Below are 27620 nucleotides of genomic sequence, written 5' to 3' on the forward strand. Positions count from 1 at the left end.
ACCGGGGGGGGGCCCGATCGGGCCCCCCACCCGCGGGCAGGCAGGGACTTATATATACGCCCATATGCCTGCCCGTGCCATTCTGCCGACGTATATCGTCGTGCGGCGGTCGGCAAGTGGTTAATTGGGCTTCAAGATTGCATATCCCCCATCTTAATTATACGTTATAGTTCTAACTGCCCTCATCTTCGCCACAGTCTCAATCTTGAACATCATCCAAGACTTACAGGGGAGCTGAAAAATATAGTTCCACAAATTAGAAGAGGTTTTTCTGTAGGCTACCTCCTGGAGGAGCTCCTACTTGGCATATGTACACAATACTTCCTTCCTTGTGATGTTTTAAAGAAGTAGTGTCTTCTGGACAGTCCCGTTCTTAAATTTACCATTAAAATAGTAGCAAACTGCGGCTTGTTTAAAAAAAAAAAAAAAAAAAAGACATGTAAGGAAACTGCATAATGTGCTAGTAAGCAGATAAGAAATTAAGCCTTCCAGTGACGCGCTGTCACTGTTGAGAGAGCGGACATCTTCCCCCAGTTTTTCTTCCGGGTTTGCATGTGCTCCAGCTATGCGATTAGCCGGAGCCGCGATGACATCACTCCTGCTAAAGTGATGCGTGAGCCCTCAGTTGCGGCACAAAGATCTGAAGGTCCGGACCTTTAGAGTGCATGCCCTGGTGATATCACCAACTGTATCCAGGGTATCCATAGTAGCTCTTTTGTACACATTGGAACCATTACCATTTCAAATCAAGATGGGCTGGATGCAATATGAAGAATCAACAGTGTGCAGAAACAAATACTACTAAAAATATAAAAATCACAAAGCGGGCTACACTATCGCTTTAGGTAAGCCTGGTGATTCTTTGGAAATACGTTTTTGGTGTGGACCTCAGGTCCTAAGTAGATCAGAAACTGCAATTTTGTGGAAACTGTAAGGGTTTATGCCAGGGAAACAATTCATCAGGAAGAAAAAAAAATGGATGGCTAATAATAATGCAACAAACAACCATGTTTTTTTCCTTACCTTGGTTCAACTGAGAAGGTCCTCCAATCTGGATTCCATTTACAGAGCACTGTGCTTCATTCAGTGGAATAAGAGTTACTGTACCATTGAGATTTTCAAAGATACAATGTTCACTTCCCAAATCGAGTCCATGCAGCACTGTGTTTTGAAGATAAGGATGAATATGATTATTGCAGGAATGAATACAAAATATTCAGATGTGATGTATATAAAGTAATTTGTATACTATTAGAAAAGCGAAAATGGATATCTGGAAAATCCACATTTCCAATTTAGGAGAGAGAGCCTAGGGGACACACACAAGATGTTTTTTTCCCATTTCTAAGAGGTTTGTGAGTTTAGTACCCTATAACTCTGCATCCAAAGCCTATCCTAATAACAGATTAGTGGTTAGTTGTTTGTAGACCTAGGGCTTTAATAAGGTAACCAAATAGTAAACATTATATTTTTTCTAGGTTTTACTTAAGAAGGAAGAGGGGAGTTTTACAAAGCTATATAGGTTTTTGTCACTTACACAAAATAAGATTTACATTGTTAGCATGGAGTCTGATATTTACCCCTAAAATAATTCAAAGTCTTCTGATTTTAAAGATAGTTTTACATATTGTAGTAGATTGGTAAAAAGTCAAAATCTGTCTTTCAGTTTCAGACATAACTTTTCTATTTCATCCCCACAGACTGCTGCGGAGACAGGTAGGCCAGAGCTTGCATCATTCTTGCCCTTCAACAAAATGGCTGCTGGAGATCCCAAGAAATGCTGATAATATCCAAGCAGTCATTAGTGCTTCTGTTTTTTTTTTAGCAGATCAGGCTGGAGGTGGGGGGGGGGGTTGTAAAAGGACAAGTCCATTTACATGAGGTGAATGGAGGGTCCAATTGGGTCCACCTATAAAACGAACCTGTGGCTTTCCTGTAACTTTGTTGCACTTTGTAATACACTTCTATTAACTCCTGCAGGCGTGCTGCACTTTGTGAAAGTGCACCAAAACTCCTGAATGCAGGAGAACCCACAGGTAAAGACCAAAGTCTATGGCTCAGTGCAGGTAACCAGCAGGTACACTGCGCTGCACCTACGGATCAGTTTGGAAGCAGCCCAGTAACCCCTGTAGAACAGCTACGCCCATATATACACACTTTGATTTTAGTAATAAACTGACCTTTAAATAGCAGTCTTCCATTCAGGTATTGCTGGCTGTAGCTGTCCCAGGCATTTGGTATCACTCCGCCTGTGACAGGAGTCGGTGCTATGCAGGAAGCATTGGCTTATACCGCTCTGCTTCACAGCCACTTACTTCCTCTACCGCCGGCTCCATTCACAACACTGATGCTCTGGGATGGCTTGTCAGCTAACCGTGATCTGGGCTTGCTGATTCGCCATCCCATAGAAGGTCGCGGGCCACTGGTTGGGTGCCCCTTCCTTAATCTCTGCAGTAGGGTCAAAAAAATGCCCCACTACCTTTCCTACCCCCCATCCCTAAATACTTACTTGGCTCCAGGTCACCACTCCAGTGCTGTCCCTCAAACACCCCTCCTTTTTACTACCTGCTTTCACAGGAAAAGGTGAGGGAAGCCATAGGCTCCTGCTGTCAGTCAAACTCCTGAGGCAGGAGTAGGGGCTTGGCTTTCTGGTGCAGTGTGTGCTTATGGATGCACACAGCCTGGCTCAGGAGCACGCATGCACAGGTGTCTCCTTAGTACCCTGCTTGCTACAGGAGGCACCTGGAAGATGAAGCTGATAGTACTGAGGGGGGACTCCTAAAAGAGGTGAAAAACAACCTGTGAAATACAATTTTGAACAACCCAGGGGTACAAGACAACAATTTAGTATAGAAACATTTAGGAAATTAGAATTTTCTTCAGGAGACCTACAATGGTAGCCCCAATTCTTCCTTCTCTATGGTATCACTTTAATCTCTACAGGCCAGCAATAAAGGTCTGGACACTAATACCTATAGGCAATTTCTATTATCCACAATTAAAGAACAACAGAGATAATAAGTCAGACAGATCATACTTAAAACAGACTACAGTGCCGCTGTTAGCTGAGAGTGGGTAGGTTTTTTATTGTAGAAGACACATTAAATGTCTCTTCTGCAGTAAAAAAAAAAATGTACCGCCTGCTTGCGGTGTCCCCTGGCAAGTAAACGGAGCTGCGCGTGCACAAAATACAAGAACTTGATGGAAGTTGTGGTTTCTGTTTGAATCCACTTAGCTGCTTCAGATCCGCAGTATAGCCGAAGGACTGCTACAGAGCGGATCTACTTTGCCAGGAGTACGTCTTATTGACGTCCTCCCCTTTTTAGGCTCGCCACGCCCCCCTGAAGGGTGTGCGGCACACACTGAGATCACCCGATCACAGATCCTGGCCCCTTACCACATGATCAGCTGTTAGCCAATGACAGCTGATCACATGATGTAAACAGAGGATCGGTAATCGTTTCTTTTTTTTCCTTCTCACGCTGACAGCGCAAGGAGAAAAAAAAGGCAATCTCCGGCTTCTGTTTGAAGGGAGAGCCTCCTATGTGCCCACCAGTACCACCTGCCAGTATGACCGCACAATTGTCATTAAGAGTCACAGCCCTAAAAGCTGAAAATTGGTTTGGGCAGGAGGGAGGTTAAGGTGCCCAGTAAGCAAGTGGTTAAAGAACCCTACTGCAAGTAGAGTTAAACAATATTGTTTGTGTTAAAATACTAATACGTCACATTTTTTAGTCTTACCTATGTCTTGTTCTGATGCAGCATCCTCCCTTCCGACATATGTGCGGCCCTCCTAGAAAAAAAAAATACAAACAAAAACAAACAAAAAAAACAGGAAATTACAATTTTAATATTATTGTTTTTTTTTTTTTTTGCAATACATTTTTTATTGAAGTAAACAGAGAAATACATCTGATAACCAAAGTGACATAAACCTTTTTGACAAAGTTTGATAATACAACTTTTGAAAACATAAAGTAACAACCGTGTGGTATTTATACTAAGGTCAAGACTTCACTAAACATCTTGAATAGTAGAGGGTCAAATACCATATGTGGTGTATGTACATATGTCGTTTTTCAAATATTATTGTTTATTAACATTGTCTATTTTATTAGGGCTGTTTAATAATTTGTCCCTGTTTTTAACAAAAAAAAAAAAAAAAAAAAAAAAACACTACTCAGAGAAGTCTGCAAATAAATAATAAAATGATCATTGTACAAATTAGCAAACATGCCAAGTCTGATAGCGTGTTTGCCAGACGTGTACACCTTAGTGCACAGACACTTTGCAAATTTGGCTGACACAAAGACCCTCACTCATTGCAGTAGGCACAAGGGATGGGAAGGCCTGTCTTGTACTGAATTACTATCATCAGTAAAGAAATCGTCTACATCTTAGACCACATTAACCTTTAGCACACTTGTATTAAATCCATGGATCAATTCCAAAAACACCAAGATGCAGTACGATTCAAAAGGAAGGGAAAATGTACATATTGGCACCTGTTTAAATGTCCTCCATCTACTCAACAAAAAGTATTGTTAACAGACTGCTTGCAAAAAATGGCATTTTAGGCCTAAAGAAGAACCCTAACCAGCAAAAAAAAAAAAAAAGAAAAAAAGATGATTGAATTCTTTAAGGTACTCTGTATAAATAGATTTTGTCCCTTTTTCCATCTTTAAAGAGGTATCAGAACAGCACTTGTTGTATAACTGGCCCCCACCTCCCGCCAATGCTATCTGGTAACACTAAGCAATGGAGATGGAGTTCCAACTGACAGCACACAATGAGAACTAATTCTAAATTTTAGGAATGATTCAAACTCTGTGTGAAGAATAGTCGATTGTTAAGGAGTGGCCCAGGAATCTGGTAATGTAAACAAAAGAATGTCGGCAATAGAAATATTCAGGAAAAAAAACAGCGTGGGGTCCCCCCCAAATCCATACCAGGTCCTGCGGGTCTGTTATGGATTTTAAGAGGAACCTCATGCCAACTTTTTTTTTTTAAATAGCATGGTTCCCCCCCAAAATCCACACCAGACCCTTATCGCGCATGCCGCTTGACAGACCAGAAAAAAAGGCAGAGGGAGAGTGAGTGAGCCCCCCTCCAGACCATACCAGGCCACATACCTTCAACACGGGGGTGTGCAATGAAGGGACAACAATGCTGCACAGCTCCTAAATTCAGAGCAGATCTGCCGCTCCTATGTGTGTTCTCTCCCTCCTCATTGACTCAGAGGCAGCAGCAGAAGCCACTGATGAGGGAGTAAGGAGTAAGTTCTCATGAGTGTCCTCATAGCAAACTATACATGCAGAACTGAACCATACCATGCCCGCAACATGGGGGGGATGGTGCTTGGGGGCTGGGGGGGGCTCTGGAGACTGATTTTAGGAGTGCATAGTGCCCGATTGCACCTCTGTGGGATAAGAGAATGTTGTTATTGTCACTGCTGATTCACAAGCCTGTAGCTTGTCAGTTAGCGCCTGCCCATACCTAGCCCTGCCCGCTACTTTTTGGACTAGCACAACTTACTGTCATGCTGGAACCCTTCCTATTCTGAGCTGCAGTGTCTGGAAAGGGGAGTGTCTGAGACACAAATCAAGGAGGATTTGGCTGATTCAAGGGAGGTAAAAAATACTGTCTTGACCAAAAACAAACCTTCAGCATAATTGTGTTTGTGTGACATTGGAGGGGATATTAGACTGTACATTATGCTGCGGCAGGAAGTGAAGTAAATTAGCAAAATATGCCAAAAAAATAAAACAATTCAGGTCGATCAGTTTATAATTACAGTTTCCCAGTCCTTTCTGAGACAGTCAGCGTCTAGCTATTATAATAAACTTTACAGATCACAGAGATACTCTGAAAGGAAAAGTCTAGCATGTCTCTAAATTACTTTAAATGTACATTTCCTATGGATGTCTGCTCCAAATGAGCAATGCATTTACATATGGCACATCGACTTTAACGGAAAGCTGTCACTAAAAATACACTACTGATATTGAAATAGACAACCCTAAGCTATGTACCGTACTGCTGAAAAGTGTGTCTTATTCAGCATACATTTGTGAAATAAGGCATTTCCCATCGATTCCCCTGCAGCAATACATTGCTATTGCACAGTAAGTGCATCTCCATATTCTGGCCTTCGCTAACAAAGAGCTTCTGATCATTAAAATCTCACCTGAAGCTAAATGCGGCGGCACGTCAAGCTTCAGATAAGGATGCACATTGTTATGTATAATGCTGCCAAGAATTCTCATCTATATTAATATGTGGTGCTTCCCTTACCCTACCCCTAATACAATTTAAAGTGTAGCTATTATAGAAAGAAAATCACATTTCCAGCATTTTCATGTGGATTTTAGCATCACGTATAAGTCAAAATGTCTATTTTTACTTTTAAAGTATATAAGCACTTTTAGGAATACAAATTAGTGCAGTGATGGACAGGATGTGACTAAATATGTGAAAACATCTACTGACCTACACAAAGTAATGTGATCAAATACAAACTACATCTAATGAATTGTATGGAACACAATACACGGACCGGTGGAATGTGTAGCAGTAGTGAACATGCTATAATGTGTGAATAATATGTTCATGTAAAAATGGCAAAAAGAGAAAAATGAACACAAGTGTAAATCAAAACGACTGTTCAAAAATTGTGACAAAAATAAACATAAATGTCCAAACAAGTGCAATGAAGAGGAGAAACTTCCAGATGGAATTTTGACATAAAATCCAGATGAATCGATCAAATGCCAAAGTACACTTAGAAGGTGTGCAAATGAAAAAAGTTGGGTACTCTTATCGGATGCGGTGGACACACATACCGTACGGCAGTGAGTCAAACGAGCTCATAGCACCTCGGTTCCTGTGGCGTGGCTGCGCTCCTGGATAGGGGGGGTGTGGGCACATATGACGCACATCATGATTTTTAAGGCTATGCCTCCCATTATCTTATCCCACCATGTTGGACACCAGGTGATTTATCTATTTGATTTATTTTTTATGCTGGTAGATGCCTATTTCTACTGGTATTCATCTATCATGTTATTGGTTCTTATTTGTTCAATATGTGGTTATACATGCACATTGTGCAGTTCCTTTATTGGTGTATATATTTTTGTAGGTCTTTACAGCTTCCATTTGGTACCTCTGATGTATTACCAGACCATTAACATCTTCCCCTTGCCTCTTACCTCATCCTGTTTGATATTGAGGCTTGAGACGCAATCTTTTCGCTGACGCCTCCCCATATCAATTTTGGTACAGAGGCTATGGGCGCATGACGGCGGTGACGCTGTGGCGTGGCCACGCTCCCTTGTTTGGGAAGCTCTGGCACGTATGACGCGCATCGCGCCCATTGAACATGCCCTCCTTTCGGCAATTGGCCGCTTGGGGGGCATGTGACACACCAAGTGATTGGGCTTTGCCCTGTGAGTCTTTCATGATACTATGGGCGGAAATGACACCTAGTCTGTGTTCCAAGCCTCACTTTGAACAGCAGGGCAAGGATCAGTCTTATTAGGCGTTCTTGCACTGATCCATATTGTGCCACTGTTCTGTTCATATGTATCCCAAATTTCATTTGGAGTATTTGGCATTAAATACGATCTAATGTTTTATTAAAAAACCCTTTTATTTAGACCGATATAGAGGCTTGAGGCACATATTTGTTGCACTTCCAATTATGCCATGTTGTGGGAGGTCCTTGGACCCAATTTTCATCTATAAATAGCTTATACTGTACAGTGCAATGTGGGGAGGCAAAATGATGTTCCAGTTGTAGACCCATAGAGTCGAAACGCATCGGCCCAGCTTTCTTTCGCTTCCCACATTGTTTTTATCTACTTTTTTTATCTTGCATTGAGTTGTACGATATATCTTTTATTAAAACCATTTTTGGTTGATCTGCACCATATGGAGCCCATTTTTCTATTCTATTCCACGTCCGGATCATGCTGATTTCCCCTGCTCTCCTTATGGTACCACCCTTCAGATCCATCTGATTGTTGGTTCTTTTGCCATTCTGACCCACGTCTATAGACGTACGGTTGGAGTCACTAAACAACTACATCTAGTGCGAACATCAGGCTGTCGGTCCCATTGCTGTTCTGGCGTACGGTATAGAAAACGCATGGTTGAAGTCGCAGGACCATTATATCCAGCGTGAACACCAGGAACTGAGGTGCATTTGTTAAGAGTACCCAACTTTTCATTTGCACACCTTCTAAGTGTACTTTGGCATTCGATCGATGCATCTGATTTTTATGTCAAAGTTCCATCTGTAAGTTGCTCCTCTTCATTGCATTTGTTTGGACATTTGTTTATTTTTGTCACAATTTTTGAACAGTAGTATTGATTTACACTCGTGCTCATTTTTCTCTTTTTCCCATTTATATTTGAACAGATAATTCACATGTTATAGTGTGCTCACTACTGCTACACATTCCAGCAGTGGAACAAAAATGCATGAAAAAATGTATCCCTCTAAATTCTATGGAACTCTTCACACAAAGGCGCTGCAGGTGCAATGCGTTTTTAGAAGTCCTGTATGCTGCATTTTTGGTATAAATTTAAAAAGTGCACCATAAATGCACCTCCCCTTTGAAATGAATGGAAAACACATCAAAAAACTATTTTTGTATGCTTTTTGAGTCACATGTCCATGTTTCACAGGAGCATGATTTGAGTCAGGCAATCAGAAATATACCAAAAACGCATTTGTGTTTTTACTGTGTTTTTTTCTAATGAAGCAGTGTGAAAGGGCCCTTAAAAATCAATACTAGGGTTACCATTCAGTTCCATTACTCGATGTACTGTAAGACCCCTTTCATACTGAGCTGCCCCAGGCATCAGTGGTAAAGCGACGCTATTTTTAGTGCCGCTTTACAGGCATTTTAGCGGCGCTATTTAGCCGCTAGCGGGGCGGTTTTACCCCCCCCCGTTAGCAGCCGAAAAGGGGTTAAATCCTTCCAAAAAACCCTGCTGAGTCGGTATCACAGTGCTGCCCCATTGTTTTCAATAGGCAGGAGCGGTGGAGGAGCAGTGGAGGAGTGGTGTATTCACCTCTCATACATCGCTGCAAAGAAGCTGCTGGCAGCACTTTTTGTAACATCCTGCCAGTGCAGCGCTCCAGTGTGAAAGCACTCGGGCTTTCACACTGGGTTTGCAGCTGAGGCTTTTTTCAGGCGCTTTACAGGCGCTATTTTTAGAGCTGTAGAGCCTGAAAAACGCCTCAGTGTGTAGGGTCTAGGTTAGATTCCAAAGCAGATATTCAAGTTAAAAAGTGACAGTAAAGGCAAAAAAAAAAAAAATGCATGACTTGCATTCTGACACTAAAATTAAAGCAGAACTAAACCCGTCTCTCCTTTTCAGCCAAGGAAGCTGCCATGTTGGCCTGATTTTATCTTCAACTGTCATGATTTTGTACATGTGATCAGGTATGACACCAGCCTTTTGATGATTTGACGGTTTGGTTGAAAGCACAACCAATGGGACAGTTACATTCTCAGCATGCCAGAAATATACCCGTTTTTTCGAAATCATTAAAACAATAGGTTTAGTTCCGCTTTAACACAGCAGTCAGTTTTTCTGTGACATAGTTCTATTACCTGTAAAGAGGATAAGATCAATGCTACTTTTGACCAGCAGAAAACTGAAAGCTGTAAGTGAAACCCAAATGAACCTCAAGGGTGGGACCTCATGCCATTTTTACTTTGCGTGAGGTGAGGTCCCTCCAGTCTATATTAGGCCCTTCAGACCCTTTTTTTAATTTTCGGTTCTTTGGTTTACACTCTACTGTCAGTGGGCAATCTCCCGCTGACAGCAGGGATGAGTCCTGGTTGTTAGGATGCCAGCAGATGCAAAAACAGCCTGTTGTCCATTCACATCTGAATATATCCATTCTGGTCCATTTCAATGGACCTGGATGGAGCCTTGTTTCATAAAAAAAAACACAGACCTGAAAGGACGCGGGTGTAAAAATATGTAAACGGATGATCGTCTGTTTACACTTGTTTACCCATAGAAATTAATTGCTGTCCGTTTTACATCCATCAAGAGATGGATGAAAAATGAACAGATGACACACCCACGTGAAAGGGGGTGTGGGGAAAGTCTGTGGTTTCCTGCCTTCACATGCAATTTCCAATACTGCTTCAACACTCCATGAATTCTGACTCCTACTACTGCTAAAAAGAACCCATCTTCAGTATTCTGGCCTAGGGGCCCAATTTAAAATCATAGGGTCCCACAGCAAAAATCGGTTTCCTCCTCTCTGTTCAGAGCTATGGCCTAGGACATATGCCAATCAAATGTGCTTTTCTGCTATGTAAAAATACAATTTTGGAAACAAAGTCTATCAGAACCAAAAATACCTTGTGTAAAAAGAAAGTCCTGCAGAACTGCAAAGAGAAGTTCTATGAGCTGGGACTGATGGCAAACAGCAGGTCATACATAGAACACTTTGCAGACAGAGAAACAGCATGCTTCACAGCACATCTTAGCAAGTCATTGACATCCCCCAGTGCCATTAAAGGAGAAGTCCAGCCTGAGCTTTTTAGGCTGGGCTTCTCCTAAGGGTCACAGGAGTGCAATTAACATCACTCCTTTGACCTGTTTTAAGCAGAAATCGGTCTGAAGTCTGCTCTCCCCTGACGTTGCTGCTATCAGTCGAGGCAGTGCGTCATCCCGACGATTGATGGCAGACTCAGCGAGCTATTGAGACATTCTCTCTCGCCCCTCCACAGCTCATCGCTCCAATGTGCGTGGAGAAGCATACCCTGAGAGATGATGACTGACAGGCAGCATCGCTCTGCTCGGGAAGGGTGGCTTGGTTCTCAGTGCAGAGACACCGGGGACAGCTGCAGCATCCGTCTGATGCTCCATCCACCAACGTAAGTATGATTAGCAAAAAAAAACAAAAAAACTCTTCTTCTCTTAATGATTCCAAACACCCAGCCCTATCCTATCTGCCTTTCCTTCCAGCCCAGGGTCGTAGCACCTACACTATAGTTAAGTTATAGTTATAGTTAAGCCATTAGATTTTTTTTTAATTGGGTGCAGTTGGATGACTCTCCCAGTGTGGCTACTGTAGTTTGATAGTCAGTACAACTGGCTGTCGAAATATCCGAACAGTGGTTGCATCTGATTCTGATGCATCTGATTCAAATGCTGTTCTGCCAACAATTTTCCAATGGAGGGATGTCAGACACCCAACAACTCTAATATGGCAAGAACATAATGAAATCCTAAAGTCACCTTTGACCTTATATACTCCCATGTCACAGAATCAGCTAGGAAAGGCTCTAATCACAGTGATGGGAACAACACTGGCGTACAGTAGGGGGTGGGGCAAAGCAGCTACAGGGACGGAAGTCACTATTTGCATATAACCGCTTCCTAGGCTTCAGGACTCAAGCTACGTGAATATACAAGCAAGCATGTTTACAGGATTAACAACACTAACTTGAGCTTCTGATCACTTTAAAGACTAATTTAGGATGGGCTGACCTTTTACATACATTCTTAAAAGGCCTGGTTTAAAATCTGCTGTTCATTCTAATATCTAGCATTTCAGACAGAAAATATTCTCAGAATTCCTTTAGGAAATATTTGTATCTATGCACTCACAGCAGACCGAGCCTCCACATTGACGTTTATTGGGCATGGCATGTAGATTAAAGTTAGATCAGCTGGTGTGCAATTCTTAAAGATTAAAAAAGCGACAGCATAGTGAGGAGGAAAGACACAAGTTTTACCTTCAAGTGATACAATATAATGCCGGTGCTTAGAAGATCGTCATCAATGCCAATGAGATGAGGCAGTTCAGAATCCAACACGACACCAATCCCCTCTTTCCGGAGAGCCAGAGTTTGTTCCTGCATGGAGATAAGACATCGGGTTACTGTTTTGTGAGGTGACAACAGGGAGCCGGGTGACCGCACTGAAAATTACATTTAGAGCAAAGTGGCAGGCAGGCATTTATTCGGTTACAAAAATAATATTTGTCTACATGACAAATGGAACTGTGGATGCAAAATTGTGTAAATTGATGTTTGTTTATGCTTTAATAACAAAAGCAGGGCTCGCTCATAATGTTGCTTCAGCGTATTCATTTCACCGTTGTTAGCTTGACAGACATATCTGCCCTTGTTCTGTCATGGTCTGTATAAAGGCATTAGGGGAATACAGGACGATAACCCTTAAAGAAAAAAAAAACTTTATTGCCAAATTTCCAGTAAGTACACTTTCTGATTTATTATTTACCTACAAGTAATTGGACAAGACTTTCAAATTGGCTTTCTGAACTATATTTCAATCACAGTATTTTATACACACATCTGTAAACGCTTCCTTAAGTGGTTATTTGTAGGTTAGTACATGTCATTGGTAGTTCTGGCCCTATAAAGTATAATCAGGGGAAGTTGATTACAAGTCACAAGGAGAAGCCAACCGTACTAAATACGTTCTCCTCAGTTTTTTCAATAATAATAGAATATATGGTTAGTAACACAACATGGAACGTACCCCTGTGGCTAACAGAAACCAGCGTTCAAAAAATTACTCAAAATATCTAATCTGAATAAATCACCAGGACCAGATGGCTTACACATGGAAGTCATTAAAGAACTTAGCTATGTTATAGCCAAGCCATTAATCATAATCTTAGAAACTGGAATGGTACCAGTTGATTGGCAAAAAGCTAATGTGATACCAATATTCACAAAAAGGACCAAGATACATACCAGGAAACCAGTCAGCCTAACAATAGTATGTAAACTACTGGGGGGGATGATAAGGGACCATCATTTCCAAAAATTTGCTGATGAAAAGGGAATCATTAGTACAACGTAATAACTACCATTGGTTCATGAAGGATCGCTCTTGCCTTACCAACCTGTTAACATTCTATGAGGAAATAAACTGTAATCTGAAAAAATGAAATATAACCAGGGTCACTTTCCCTTCCCTGTACTGTGATTGAGCTCTTCCTTCCACTCTGTCCTCCTGTCTGCATGTTAAATTTCAGTATATTTGCATGAAGCACAGCTGATTGGCTCCTCATACTACCCCTTCCTCTTCTGGACTCTTCTGTGCAGGGTATTGCAAAGGGCCAATACCAAAAATATGATATTTAGTGACTAAGTTTTTTCCACTTCAATTTGGTATCTGCTTGGAGTTTAGCTTTAATATAAAGGTTTTGTAAACCTCTATAGTAAAGAAACACACATCTGTTTCTTCAACTCTTGAATCATTGTAAATGGCACACTGCTTAATATGTTGCTGCTTTTTAAATAAAGGATGATAGTAATAATATATAACTATAAAAGCCGTTCACAGCCCATATTTACTGGATATGCCCCTGTGCGTAAGGAAATCAATTTACTGTTAAGTACAATGGAGAGATAAGCTTCAGAGCACTAAGATGATAGTAAAAATGAATGGGACTTTTTATTAATAATGTATTAAGGCTATCAAAAAAAAAATAATGCCCAGACCATTGAAATGTAACTAGGTCATTTACAAAGCATCTATTAGCTCTTCTGTAGCCTTGCTGTGTACTCAGTGGAGCCTTCGTCTTATGTCATGCTCTAGTATCCCTGACTGTCTGTTTAGAGAATATTGCTGTGATAAAAGACTCAGTAGTTGATATTGGTGTAAGCCCTTTTTTTACTTGAACAAACAGACTTAGTCATGTTTGATGCCTCCTCAATCTTTAAAGAAGGTTCAGTAAAATAATATGGCAAAAGTGTTTAGACAGTGTGTTTAGCCTGCTGTTGCTGTCATTTACAAAAGTTTTTTTCTAGCCAAAACCCAGTATGTCGCATTTTTTACAATCAGTTTTTAAATTTATATAAGCTGGGATCTTCATGTTTGAAAAATATTGAATTCATTCATACTAGAGCTGCATGATTCTGGCTAAAGTGAGAATCACAATTTTTTCGCTTAGAATAAAGATCACGATTCTCTCAAGATTCTTTCAAAGTCATTATCTTTCACATTAATACAAAAAATTGGGCTAACGTTACTGTTTTTTTCCCAAAAAAAAAGCGGATGAAAGACTGCAGCGATAATACAATGTGACATAAAATATTGCAACAACCGCCATTTTATTCTCTAGAGTCACTGCTAAAAAAATAAAAATAAATAAAGATATATACACGTGTGTGTGTTTGGGGTTTCTAAGTAATTTTCTAGCAGAGAGTACTGATTTTACCTAACGAATGTCAGAAAAAGGCTTGGCCTTTAACCTAACGAATGTCCGAAAAAGGGTTGGCCTTTTAGTGGTTAAACTGACCTTATTTACACACAGAGGTTCGTTCCTTTGTTCTAAAAGATAGGAGCAATGCATTGCATCTCTTCTCTATCTCCCAGTGCTGAGGAATGTTGATACACATTGCGTTTTTTTTTTTTTTTTTTGTTTTTTTGGACAACTCTGAGTGGCTCTGCACTTGTCACATAGAATCGAGGAACTGGGTTAAGATTGCGAGGGGGGGTTGAATCGAGGTTGCAATCTTTTAACGATTAATCGTGCAGCTCTAATTCATACTAAATTATTTCCTGTATGGATACAAATTAGGATAGTCTGTGATGATGTGCATGGGTTAATAATTTGTTTTAAAGTATCCAGGGTTTGGGCAGGAATGGTGAGGTCCATACATATATATATATATATATATATATAATCACATGCATCACTAATCCGGCAAACGGACCTCCCTCTTCCATGGGCAGTCAAATTACCCAAGGTGACACCCACGGGAGGGTGATGACATAGCTCTTGCTAAAATAGGAGAGACATAGGATGATTGTTTAAACATGATTAATAAAAAATATTTAATACTGATAAGCATCATTGATAGTAAAGTCAAAAATGATATATATGATAATAAAAATATAAAAACCAACTCAAGGGAGCATAAGTGCAAGGGATAGTGACAATGCTGGCAAATTAATTATTACCAAATAGACACTTATTATACACAAGGAGAGCACAGAGAGCTGATGTGCATACTGTATCTAATCCTACTATTAGGACAGAAGGAGGGTGAAGAGTAAAGTGCCAGCGATAACCTACAACAGGACGACTTGCAGGCAATGGCATAGTGGCACATACAGCTAGCAAACAATCACCAGTCTTAGCGGTTGATAGCCACTAAGTACATGGTGCCAGATAGAGAATCTTCCCTCCTATCGATTGAAACACTCCTAAACCAGTCCCGCATCTGGGACGCACGCTACCGCGTTTGCATTCCACACAACAGGAAATGCGGGCCTTACGTCACTTCCTGCGCATCAGCCATCACTCTTTGATAACGTGTATGGCTACAATGTGCTGCCACCATTTTCTAGTAGATGAACCCATAGAGGGAAATTAGGGACAGTAAAAGTTACTACAAGAGGGAAAAAACTAGGGGATATTGAGACGGACGATTACCTACCGTCTCACCAATGCCAAAAATCAAAGGTGGAGGAGTTCCCATCAACCCTCAAGGACAATGCTGTCAATTGCATTTGCTCAAAAGGATGCATATATAATATAATGGTGAATAAATATCAGAGGTGGAAAACGTGCAGCCAATGACTGATTACAAAGGGGAAGTTGGCAATACCTATGTCATCCGTACACGTATAAAACAACCTTAAGCCCAAAATAGAAATTTGGTGCTTTTTGTTCTGTGCATGCGATGGAAACCACATCAGCATGTACGTGAAAATGTGCACATAGCGTCAATGGGGCCTCGATGCGCAGTATTACTAAGAAGAAGAAAAATCAGGTGAGTTTTTTGTTCCCTTGACACTCTTAAATAAGGACTCTTGCACAACAGTGAATATGCCTTGAAGCCCAAAGACAAATCATAGTTTTTTTTTTCCTTTTAGACAGAACATGAACAGAATTTTAAAAATTGTCAACTGTTACTACACTCTAAATCCCATTTAAGGAGAGGGTTCCTAATGAACAAAAAGCAAGTAAAAATCTCTCCACTTCCTGTCCATTTAATGAGTGGTGGGCATTAAAAAAAGGGAAGGAACAATAATGAACAGAGCAAGCAATAAACTTTTTTCGAAGTAATGAAAGATACTTTCAAGCAGAATGCGTGTGTTATCCATTCAGTCATGTCCACCTTTTAGTGATCCTATGGACCCGTTCTTTCCACATTTCCAGATTGCGTACTGCTTCGTTTAGTGGCTCTATGTTCTCCCTGGTGTTGACTTGCATGGTGTCTAACCATGGTCCCTTTTGGCTGTCTAGATTTCTTTTACCACAGACCATTCTAAGCAAAATGACCTTCTCCACTTAATTTGAAGACATGACATATCCAAAATAGGTGAGCCTGAGTTTTGTAATTTTGCCATTCATCTGGTTTTATGAACAACAGTATTTGTGGTGCATGGAATGCTCAGGGACAATCTATAGCACAATAGGCAGCTGTGGGGAACACAATAACGCAGACTAGTCTGGATTTGGTTGCCAGACTAACATTCTTGCATTTCCAGATTTTTGGAAAAGCAGTTGGGTAGTTTAACCCTGTTCAGGATTCTATTACTTTCTGTTTCCCCATGAGGTAGAGTTCCATTCACTTCCTGTCCAGATGACAGGTGTCATATAGAATAGGTGAAAAATGTCCCCTATTGGAATGAAGTGCTATTTAAAATCTAGTAGAAAAAAAAAAATCTTCTCTACAGGATCTCTCGAGGATTCAAAATCGAACAGAAAAACCTCCTAAACAGAGATGTAGATATCATTGAAAACCTGACAGAAGTTCTCCTGCCTGCTCTATCCAAAGCTAGGAAAAAGTTTTGGCTGGTTTTAGGCTTTTAAGTGAACCACATAGCGCCCCCACCGCACATACTTCCCTTCCCTTTGTAGGCCCTATTTCGTCTCTGGTAGTAAGAAGAGAAAGTACATTGTAAATTCCAGCTCGTTGACTTGGAGCTTACAAAAAGGATTGTTCCTGTCAATAAGTGGCCATACTGGATACCTGAGTAGACAATCACAAACCACCACTGCTGTCACATGGAAGGAAAGTTTGTGAGCCCCCTGCTTACTATGTATTACCTGGTATTCTTCTTCACTTCTGGTGGCAGAATGGGAGACAAAAAGAAGGGAGCGCATATATATTAGCGGTATATATTTTTCCCCATGTATCCGGTAGACAACAGCTGTGTTATACTGGATGTATGTATCTAATACCATTTATTTCATCCTAGATATAATACAAGACAATGGAACAGCAAAACATTTGTTACTGTTAAATTGAATTCTGTTTTTTACAAAGCAGAAAGTCATTCTTTTTTGTGCATATTATTGTCGATGTGCTCTTTGTTTTGTATAACAAAGAATTTAGGCTCACAAATAATGTTCCCGTCTTTCAGACTGTTTTTGTGTAATGCAACTTTGCAGAATAAGAATGTACAAGCTCCAACTGGGAAAATAAAATGATAGTGGGAATTGAGAAACACCTGAAAGCTGTCTATTAATCACTGCTTGGCCTGTCACACTGAGCTCCTCAATAGCCCCTCTGGATCGATTACTTCCTCTATATCTGTGCTCCGCTAAGCAATGAAATTTGTCATTTCAAAGCAAAAGAAACTCATATATCCAGACACTTCTCTGTTCACTGGTAAAGTATCCCATTGCAGATTATGATGATTCAGAGGTTATAGAAATATTTTTTTAACTTCCAAATTTTACTGTGACGCTAACAAAAAAAAAAGGAAGAAGAGATTGCTGGTAATGCTGACGCTGCAGCAGCATGACATTGAATAGTTAACACCTCCATGATTCACCCTGCCAAGCACAGGAGATATTGCATTATCCACATGATTGGGCATGATAGATTTTTCAGAGAAGCATTGTCACATCAGGTTTTAAAAGCTTTCTCAATGTCTTCAGAAGAAAAGAAACCAAAACTAATCACAGTTTTCCTCCTGGAGAAGAGGAGATCAATACACCATGCATCAGACAGGCATTTCTATGTATTTGTGTAAGCTGTCATTTTAGAAAAGTGGATAAAATTGAGATTATTTGAATAAATTCAGATTAATCAGCTTTCAACGAATAATGTAAAAAGTACTACAGGTTTAAAATGATTATGCACTCATTTCCATTTAGCAGATCTGTGGTTTGCTTACTGTAGGAAAGCTGTGCTTTAACAACCAGCCAAAAACCATGGTTTAGAACCTTAAAGTGGATGTAATCCCCCCCCCCCCCCCCAGTGAAGTGAACAGCCTCAGGTGATACACAAAGATGAAACAAATCTCCCTACATAAGTAGTACATGTATAGCCAATGTCTTCAGCTTGCTATATTATTTAGAATTCTAACATTGTGTTAGAATATTTACTTCCTCAGTCAGCAGTAGGAGTGGATTCTTGGTATAAACTGTGTGACAGCTGATTGGAGGAAAGGCACACACCCCCACTCCAGATTAGTAGAGGAAGGAAGGAATGTGCAGAGCTGTGCCCAGACAAGCTCTCTGCTAATCTATTTATAGCAACCTCCCACAACACAAATTTCAGGCTGGTTCTATCTTAGTTGATGGAGAACTTTTAGAAGTTATCATCCTGATAACCGAGCAAAGAAACAGCAGAAAGACACGAGACTTAGTGCTATGGAGAGAGATAAGTAAATATTGCAGATATATGTGCCCATGTCAAATTTCATGAATTGGGTTTATATCCACTGTAAGGCAAATGTAAGTGACTTTTTGCAATCAAAAATAATTTTACATTATTTATTATGCTCCAAAAGCAAAGTCTTAAATCCAACATATAGATATTCATCTTTGTGGCTGTAACAAAGCATAATACCTTTTCTGCTTACCCATCAGTCCAAAATGCAATAACAGCACTCAAGTGAACCCTGTGATGTCACCAACTGACAAATTTAGCTTGGTGATCTTGGTGGCTTTATGACCAGGGATCAGACTTGGTGATCTTGGTGGCTTTATGACCAGAGATTTAGATTCTGGTCTGTCAATTCTCATATGATCATATGCCCAATACTTCTCTCAGCCACTATCTTCTACTCCTTCCTGATATTTTACCATAAGCCCTGACTTTAAACTGCCCAAAAGCCATCTGCTAAAACATTACTTGCTAGGTGGGCTTTTGCCTGCATATCATCTATTACCAGCATGGAAAGCCTGAAAGCTTGGAGCTGGGAGCACCATGCTGCTCATCTCTATGTCCCCTTGCTCATGAAGCTTAGACACTTAGTGGAACTTCACCCAAAATGGGGAAAGTTCCACGTGTTTGCATCCTCCCCCAGCTTCACTGCTGGGTTCTCTTATCCAAGATGCTGGCGCCTGCACCTGAAGTTGATTGAAGAATCAGCTCAGGTGAGGACATCGCTGGATATCTAGACAGTTAAGTGTCCTTGTATTTAAAGTCAGCAGCTACAGTATTTATAGCTGCTGACTTTTATTTTTTTTCGGGGGGGGGGGTATTGGAGCTCCTTTTTAAGCTTGCCATGGATAGAGTACATTTCTTTCCCAAAACCACTGAACCACTGACTGTGTTGATAGGAGAATACCTCCTGTGGAGCCATTGTGTTCTCCCGGGGGTGGGGGGAGCTGTCCAGGCCGGGAGAATACCCAGTGATTATTGCTAGCGGCTATAACCACTGGCAATAATCTCATGAGAAATCCAACAGGCTGGTTGTACCCAAGTTGATTTATCAACTTGGGTACATTCAGCCTGCCCATACATAGTTCAAATCTCGGCTGGTCCCTGTTGAACCGACTGAGATTTAAACAGTTTATGGCTGGCTTTAGTTTCTGCATCGGAGGACAGCCAATGCATACTACCGATGACATCTGAAATCCACAATAATGTCCCCCATAAAACCAATCTAAAAGTTAGGTTTTATCAAACCAGTATTTGAAGCTGGATGGACAGAAAAGCCACTTTTGCTTTCACATTTACATATAAGATATGTATAAACCAAAAGATAAGGTGGCCTTCATGGGGCTTGAAAGGTGCATACCTTTCAAACCCCATGGGTGCCATATTATCTATTGGATCATATGTATCTTATGCTTTTCTGAGCACCCAGGCCCATTTTGTCTGCTGGATACGTGTGCACTGGCAACTATTGGATCATATATATATATATATATATATATATATATATATATATATATATATATATCACATATACCAATATCACTGGTAATTTCATGTTAATTAACAGTATTACTTGGGTAACACTTTAACACTTGACATTGAAAACATACTGAGATAACAGAGATCTCATTTGAAACCTCGCTTTACTGAGCAACAAAATACTGGCAGCTCTGAAATTAGACGCTGCGGCCCAAACAATTGTCAATCAGTGAACACACTTGAAAACGGATCAGAAAGGGAGATTAGAAAATTGCAGATTTTCTTCTCACGGCTCAGTGACAAGAGGCAGGTGGTAGAACAGGAAACAACCCAGGCATCAGTAACTCCCTGAAATGAATGTCAATTAAAAAGCTGCAGAGCGGTATCCAAATATCACAAACTGGGTCATCTAAACTTTAACAACCTGTTATTTTACAAAGAGTGTTTGGCCTCTTGAAAATAAGAGAGGAGTACGATTAAAAAAAAAAAAAGTATGGTATTCCGCAATGAAAATCACTAAACCCTACAGGAGAATGTTATGTGACTGAACCCATATAATCTCCGCATTGTACAGCATACCAATCAGAGTTTATAGGACAGGAAGCCGCAAGCCCAGGAAAGGACAAAGTCATGTTGTAAAACTGTTATAGCTCTACAAGTCTGTTAAAACAGAAAATTCATGTCTAAAGCACCCGAACAGTCTGTCTTCTTTCTCTGTCCTTCTTTAAAGAATTTTTTATTTATTTTTTGTAGACACTGCATGATTATTCCAGGGAAAGTATTCAAAAAGAGCCATATTAAGATCAATATTCTATCCAAAACTGTTGCCTATACTAGTGTTTAACCTTTTTTCAGTCATGGCGCCCTTTAAGGTTATAGGCAATCTCAAGCCACCCTTTAAAACTATGGACAGTCTCGAAGCACCCCATTCTAAAATGTAAAAAAACGATTCTAATGCCACGTACACACGGTTGCAATTCCGGCCAGAAAAAGACAGATGAGAGATTCATCAGAAAATGTGACCGTGTGTATGCTCCATCAGAATTTAGCTGTCCGAATTTCCTCCAAAATCATGCATGCTCAGATTCAACTACGAGACAGAAGCTATTGGCTACTGGCTATTGAACTTCCTTTTTCTAGTCACGTCGTACGTGTTGTACGTCACTGTGTTCTAAACTATCGGAATGTGGTGTAACCGTGTGTAGGCAAGACAGCTTGAGCGGAATTCCGTCGGGAAAACCATCAGAGCTTCTTCCAACGAGAATTCCAATCGTGTGTACGTGGCATAATAGATTTACATAATGCAGCAACATCCATGCATAGGACATCCAACGTTAGAAGTGATTTACTCTTCCAAAGCAAATATACTTTTTCACACTGGTACCGACTAGTATGCCAATGTTTCTCTTCTTTTTCAATTTCTCTGCTAATGTGACCCCAGTGCTGAGGGAGAGGAGCAGAGGAGGGTCATACAAGGATGCTGTGGAAGCGACAGGCATCCTTATCAACTAATGATGTCAGTGGTTGTTAGGATGCCAGTATCTAGTCGTTATGGTGCAAATGAAAACCTGTGGCTTTGTGTAACTAAAAAAGGCAGGCTTGATCCACCTGCTGGCTTGTATACAATTTTTGATACATTTTTAGGCTTTTTGCCAAGGCACCCCTGAAGAAACCTCAAGGCATCCTGGCTGAAAAAGGCTGGGCTATACATACACTTTACCCTGATTTACCAACTCAAACGTACTAGAACGGCTATTTCACACAGCCACATGTGCTTTAAAAGGTACAATCCTGTTCTAGTAATACCACATAGAAAACCAACCATTTCTCTAGTAAAATTAGTACCATAGAAATAACAAGCTAGAAAAGTTCAATAGTATGCCAATAGTCAGGTGTGGTGTGATGCCTCTGACACCAAATTATTGAACAACCTAACCTGTAACTGCTTAAGGTGGCCAGGCTGTGCATGCGTATGTAAACCATGGTCGCACCCCACGTGTGACATATCGCCGCGAACGCCAGAGTGAGAACAATAATTCTAGTACAAGAGCTCTTAGTTAACTCTAATTTGATGAGCTGTAAAGGCTTTTAAAGTGTCACGCGTGGTGATTTTTGGGCACTATAGATTTTGGCGATATCACGGGTGCATTAATCTTTAAGACATGGAATGTTTGGCCTCTATATCCTTGAAGGAGCCTCAGCTTTTTATAGTTTAACCATAAATGGGTATTATATGGTATATATTTGCCCCAAAATTAATTTTATTATATTTTTTCCAGAAAATTAGTGTTTAATAAACAGTTTAGGAAATATTATGTGACACAAAAAATTGCAACTATTACCTTTTAATTTTACAAGGCCTGTGCCTTCAGAAACTATATAATATTCTGGGGGTTTAGTAATTTTATTGACAAAAATTAAGATTTTTATATGCATGCGACAAATAAAAAAAAAGGCTCTAGAGCCAAACTGGTTAAAGGAAAGCTGTACTCCGAGAAATACAAATGCCCCCTTGCTTACCTTCTGGAATTAATAGGTGCCAAAACTGGGAGTCAAAACTGCCAATCTGCTTCAGGTCATTAGCAAAGGGATAAAGTCATTGGACTGGTATGACAAACAGGTTTCTGTTGTTTTATGGTACAGCATGCTAGGGGTGTCACAGCTACTTCTCAGGGGGGTTCCGCAGAGGGGATTTTTATTTTCTCATAAATGGCCCTAAACATATATAGTATATGACATCAAGTTTGTGACATCAAGACACTCCTCCAAATTACTGAGCACTGTTAAAGCTGCAGTATATAAAGACATTTTAAACCAGGGGTGTCCAACCTTTTGACCTTCCTGGGCCACATGGGAAGAAGAGGAATTTTCTTGGGCCACACATAAAATACACAGTAACAATAAGGATAGCTGATGAACAGAAAAGTTGGGCAGATCACCAGTTAACGATCACTGATACAGATAACATATCTATCTTATTGATAAAAAATATTTTTTATTATAAATGTAAAAGAGGGAACATAAAACTAGTGCGATATTTGAAACTCTCAATGAATTGTCAAGATCCTCATCAGATATTTTGGTTCCAACTTTGCCTTTCATCCGTGAAAGTAATTTCTCACAAATATAGGTGCTGCAAAAAACTGCTGACAAGATTGTGAAGAGTAGGATATATTTCTTTGGGAAGATACAATTTATAAAAGTCTAGTGCAAAGTAAATTTGCTTAGTGCATGTGTTTGCTAAGTGTAAACTCATTTTTAGCAAAAATTTGCAGTGGGCCGCATTCATAACTGTCTTGGGCCACAGATTGGACACTCCTGTTTTAGACAACTTTGCGCTTCCAAGTTTTTCGTAAGCAGTTTGGGGAAGGCTTTTTTTTGTTCCAGCATGACTGTGTACGAAGCCAGCGCCACAAAGTCCAGATTGGACAAGTTTGATGTGGAGAAACTCGATTGACCTGTACAGAGTCCTGACCTCAACCCTGGTGAACACCAAGGTAATGAGTTGAAAATGCCAACTGTAGGCCAGGCCAACATCACTACCTTTAATTGCAAATGCTCTTTTGAATGAATTGGCACAAATTCCCAAAGATACATTTAAAAATGTGGAAAGCCTTCCCAGAAAAAATGGAGGCCGTTAATGCTGGTCAGGGGGCACATTCCCCATCAGTGCCCATGGTTTTGTAATGAGATGTCCAACAAACTCATAAAGATGTGATGCTCAGATGTACACAAACTTAAGCTTTAGAACATAAAGTAATTTCAAAAGTAGTTTTCCATGTTTAAATCTGCCATTTTCATTAACATAGAACTTGGGGATACAGTGATGAAGTCCTTGTTAAGGCACTTCCTGTTATAGAATGACAACACTATGGGAGTGATTTACTATAACTGGAGAGTGCAAAACCTGGTACAGCTGTGCATAGAAACCAATCAGTTTCCAGTTTTTGTTTTGTTTTGTTTTTTGTCAAAGCTTAATTGAACAAGCTGATTGGTGCACAGCTACACCAGATTTTGCACACTCCAGTTTTAGTAAATCAACCCCTATATCTGTTTCTCCCAGTTGTGCTCCAGTGTTGTGACCATGTGACCTACGATAAATGCTTAAGGGTCCACGCTCAGGTTATCAAAGTCCAACGGGTTGGATGCCACTGACCAGTAAGGGTGCAGGCTGAGAGTTCAGTCCAGACCCAAAGCACACTGCAGAAATAGAAAGATAGCCCAGTGGCTGCACGCCTCGTCCGGCAAGAGTGGTTAGCAGGTAAAAGCAGCCTAAGCTCGATTTATCCAGGCAACGTCTCCAACATGTTTGCCCCAACCCCCCCGGGGTTCTCCGTGGGCTGAAACATGTTGTTGATGTGGCCCGAAGGAGTCGAACTGAGGCTGCTTCTACCTGCTAATTACTCGGGCCGGGCGAGGTGTGCAGTGGCCGGGCTATCTATTGCTATTTCTGCAGAGTGCTGTGACCCTGACACATGGGCATCCAATGGAGATGAAAAGTTTCAATACATAGACATGGTGCACCAATATCATTATCCGTAAACCATCACTGGACTGCATGTAGAAAGAAGTGACTGCAGAAGCTTCAAAAAGGATGTTAAAGGGGGCGTGTCCGGAAGCCGAGCTGGAAGGACGCTGTGAGTGAGAGCTCTCCTCCAGCCCAGCACTACATCGGCGTATATCGGGGGTTCTCCGCCGCTGTCCATGGGGAGATCACGGGCCACCAGGTCCTCTTCCGCCCGGGGGTCGTCCCAACCGCCCCCGGGCTCCTCGGCCTCTCTGAAGGCCTTCTTTATTCAGCCGGGAGGATCGCCGAGCGGGGGCCGCAAGATGGCGCCGGCCGACCCAGCCACGCTGCGGAGAGGTCCGGCCTCGCCTCCTCCCCCGCTGCACCCGAGGGACCTCTTCGTGGAGCACCATACGGCCCCACTCCGGGACGTGACCAGCCCGCACTACACCGCTGACCCCCCCCGCGGATCCCGGAGCACCCAGGCCGAGCAGGGGGACAGGCCGCGATCCGGCGTAGGCCGCGACCTCAAGATGGCGTCGGGGACGCAGCATGCGAGCAGCCGATCGGACCCCCAGGATGGCCGCTGGTCCCCACAGGAGCCGCCGCACGCTGGAGGAAAGCCAGGGGTGAGTGATGGTTCCCCCTCTCCCACCCCATCTTCTGCTGTGCTGGGACTGCGAGCTGCAGCCCCACTGACCCCCCCTTCCTCTACTCAGTGCTCTGAGGCCTTCCCCCGCTTGCTGCGGACGGCCTCGGACCCGGCCATAGTGGGGTCTTTCTCTTCCTATCTGCTGGGGGCCACGGAGGACCCCTCCTGTCCCGCTGGAGCCGCAGCACCCCCCCTGGCTGAAGGGGGGGCCCCACCTACGCAGCAGCCACCCGTTCCCCCCAAGGCCCAAAGACTGCCTCGATCCAGGGACGCCAGCCTGCCCCGACCCCGAGTAGCCAGTCACCCTACCTATGCTCAGGTGGTCCGTCCTCACTCCCCACTTCCGCTAGAAGTCCGTCAGGACCCCTTATCCGGATCTCCCCATGCCACGTCCTGGTCGGACCATCTGGATCCCCCACCGTCCTGGCCCCCATCTTTGGCAGCAAGGCCGCGACAGGGAGGTTCCCCTCGTCGCCCGTCACCACCCCTTTCCCCGCCGAGGCATCACGACGGTGATTATCCCCCCTGGCATGCCTATTTGACAGCCATCCCCACAAAAGAAGACTTTAAACAACTTGTAGCAGATGTGAAGGCTACCTGTCGCTCTGAAATCCAGTCACTGCACGCCGGCCTCAAACACCTAGCGGAACGGGTCGAGATGGCTGAGGAGGAGATCCAGGAGACAAAGCTGGCTGTCCATCGCACCCAGGTGGAGAACTCAGATCACCGGCTCCTACTACGTGATATGCAGCGCCATGTGGAAGATCTCGACAACCGGGGTCGGCGGAACAACATCCGCGTCCGCGGCCTCCCCGAAGCCGAGGGCCCTGAGGATCTGCAGGCCTCCTTGCAAGCTCTCTTCAATGGGATGTTGGGGGAAGACCCAGCCAAACCCATAGAAATGGACAGGGCCCACCGCGCACTCCGACCCAAAGGTCCTGCCTCCAAGCCGAGGGATGTCATTTGCCGGATCCATTCTTTCCCCCTCAAGGAAGACATCATGCGTAAATCCCGCTCCATCCGCAACCTTATGTTCGACAATGCTCCGATCCAGATCTACCCGGATGTCTCCTGGATAACCCTTCAAAAACGGCGGTTGCTGATGCCCCTTCTTCGAGCCTTGCAGGACCAGGACATACCTTACCGTTGGGGATTCCCCTTCTGTCTTACGGCCAGAAACCAGGGGAAATCTGCATCCCTCCGATTCCCGGAGGACCTGGCCCCCTTTTGTGACACCCTGGGCCTGCCAGTCCCCACGTTACCCGACTGGGACCTAATTGCCTCCCCGCCACCTCCGCCGGTGATCTGGCAGAAAGTTCCCTCCACCAAGCGGCACAGAGGACCGGAGCCGGCTCGCAACTCACCTTTACATCAGTGACTTGGACGGGCCCAGTCCAGTGGTCGTCTCCCCTTGGCAGCTTTAGCTTCCCCCCCCGTCTTAGGGGGGTTCCTTTTTTTTTTGTTTTTTTTTCTCTCCTCCCCCCGATTGCCAAAGCTACACCTGATTTTTCTATCCCTGGGCTGATTCCGGTTGAGTTCCAGGACGGTTTCTGCCCCCCCCCCCGTGGTTTTTGCACTAGTTGGTTCCTTTTGTGGTGTGGACTGTTGGTGCCTCCCTGACCCGGGTTCTTTTTTCCTGGATTTTTTGGTCAGGGAGTCGATAAGGAACTGTACAGATCCGGTGTCCCTATAGGACCCCCGGACCTGTTGTTTGATAATGTTCTCTTTTTTTTTGTATTCTGTTACTGTTTTTCTTCTTTCTCTTCTTTCTAGGCTTTCTCCCCCCCTGGTCTTACCTATGACGCTCTGCCAGCGGTTCTCCCGGTCGCCGCCTCTCCTCCAGTGGTCGCAGCTCCTTCCGAGGCATCCAGGCCTCCATCTCAGTAAGCTAAGTATGCCCTGTACCCCACCCTTACTTGATCATGGCTAAGATTTTGTCCCTTAATGTACACGGCCTGAACTCCAACAAAAAATGCCACCTAGCGCTTAGGGAGTTCCGGCAGGCAGGGGCGGATATAGTGCTGGTCCAAGAAACACATTTTGACCGGGGTGACTCCTTTACATTTGCCTCCAGATATTTCCCTCAGGTCTATCAGGCTTTTAACCCACGGAAGAGGGCAGGAGTCGCAATTCTTTTTCGACAGGGTACCCCCTTTACTTGCACTTCCGTATACCTGGACCCACGAGGCCACTACATCATTCTCCGCGGTCTATGGCGCACACAGGCCCTGACCCTCTGCGTCATCTATGCCCCTAATGTCCGTCAACACCAATTTCTGTCCAGGGTGCTTTCCCGCCTGTTCAAGACACCCCCCGGACTTCTGGTGATAGGGGG

General features: G+C 42.6%; 1 protein-coding gene across 2 annotated transcripts in view; it reads right to left on the minus strand.

Moving 5' to 3' along the window:
- Positions 1-27620, minus strand: part of KIF16B (kinesin family member 16B) — a 566152-nt gene that overhangs the window by 321036 nt on the left and 217496 nt on the right. For both annotated transcript variants that reach the window (XM_077485929.1, XM_077485928.1), the window contains exons 13-15: positions 11775-11894; positions 3742-3793; positions 1024-1161 (exon numbers count right to left, since the gene is read on the minus strand). In XM_077485929.1, the coding sequence (XP_077342055.1) occupies positions 1024-1161; positions 3742-3793; positions 11775-11894 (310 nt within the window). The remainder of the gene's footprint in view (positions 1-1023; positions 1162-3741; positions 3794-11774; positions 11895-27620) is intronic.

Source organism: Lithobates pipiens, unplaced genomic scaffold (genome assembly GCF_037356315.1).
Source record: "Lithobates pipiens isolate NorthernLeopardFrog02 unplaced genomic scaffold, aLitPip1_a1.2 Scaffold_18, whole genome shotgun sequence".
NCBI classification, from domain to species: Eukaryota; Metazoa; Chordata; class Amphibia; order Anura; family Ranidae; genus Lithobates; species Lithobates pipiens.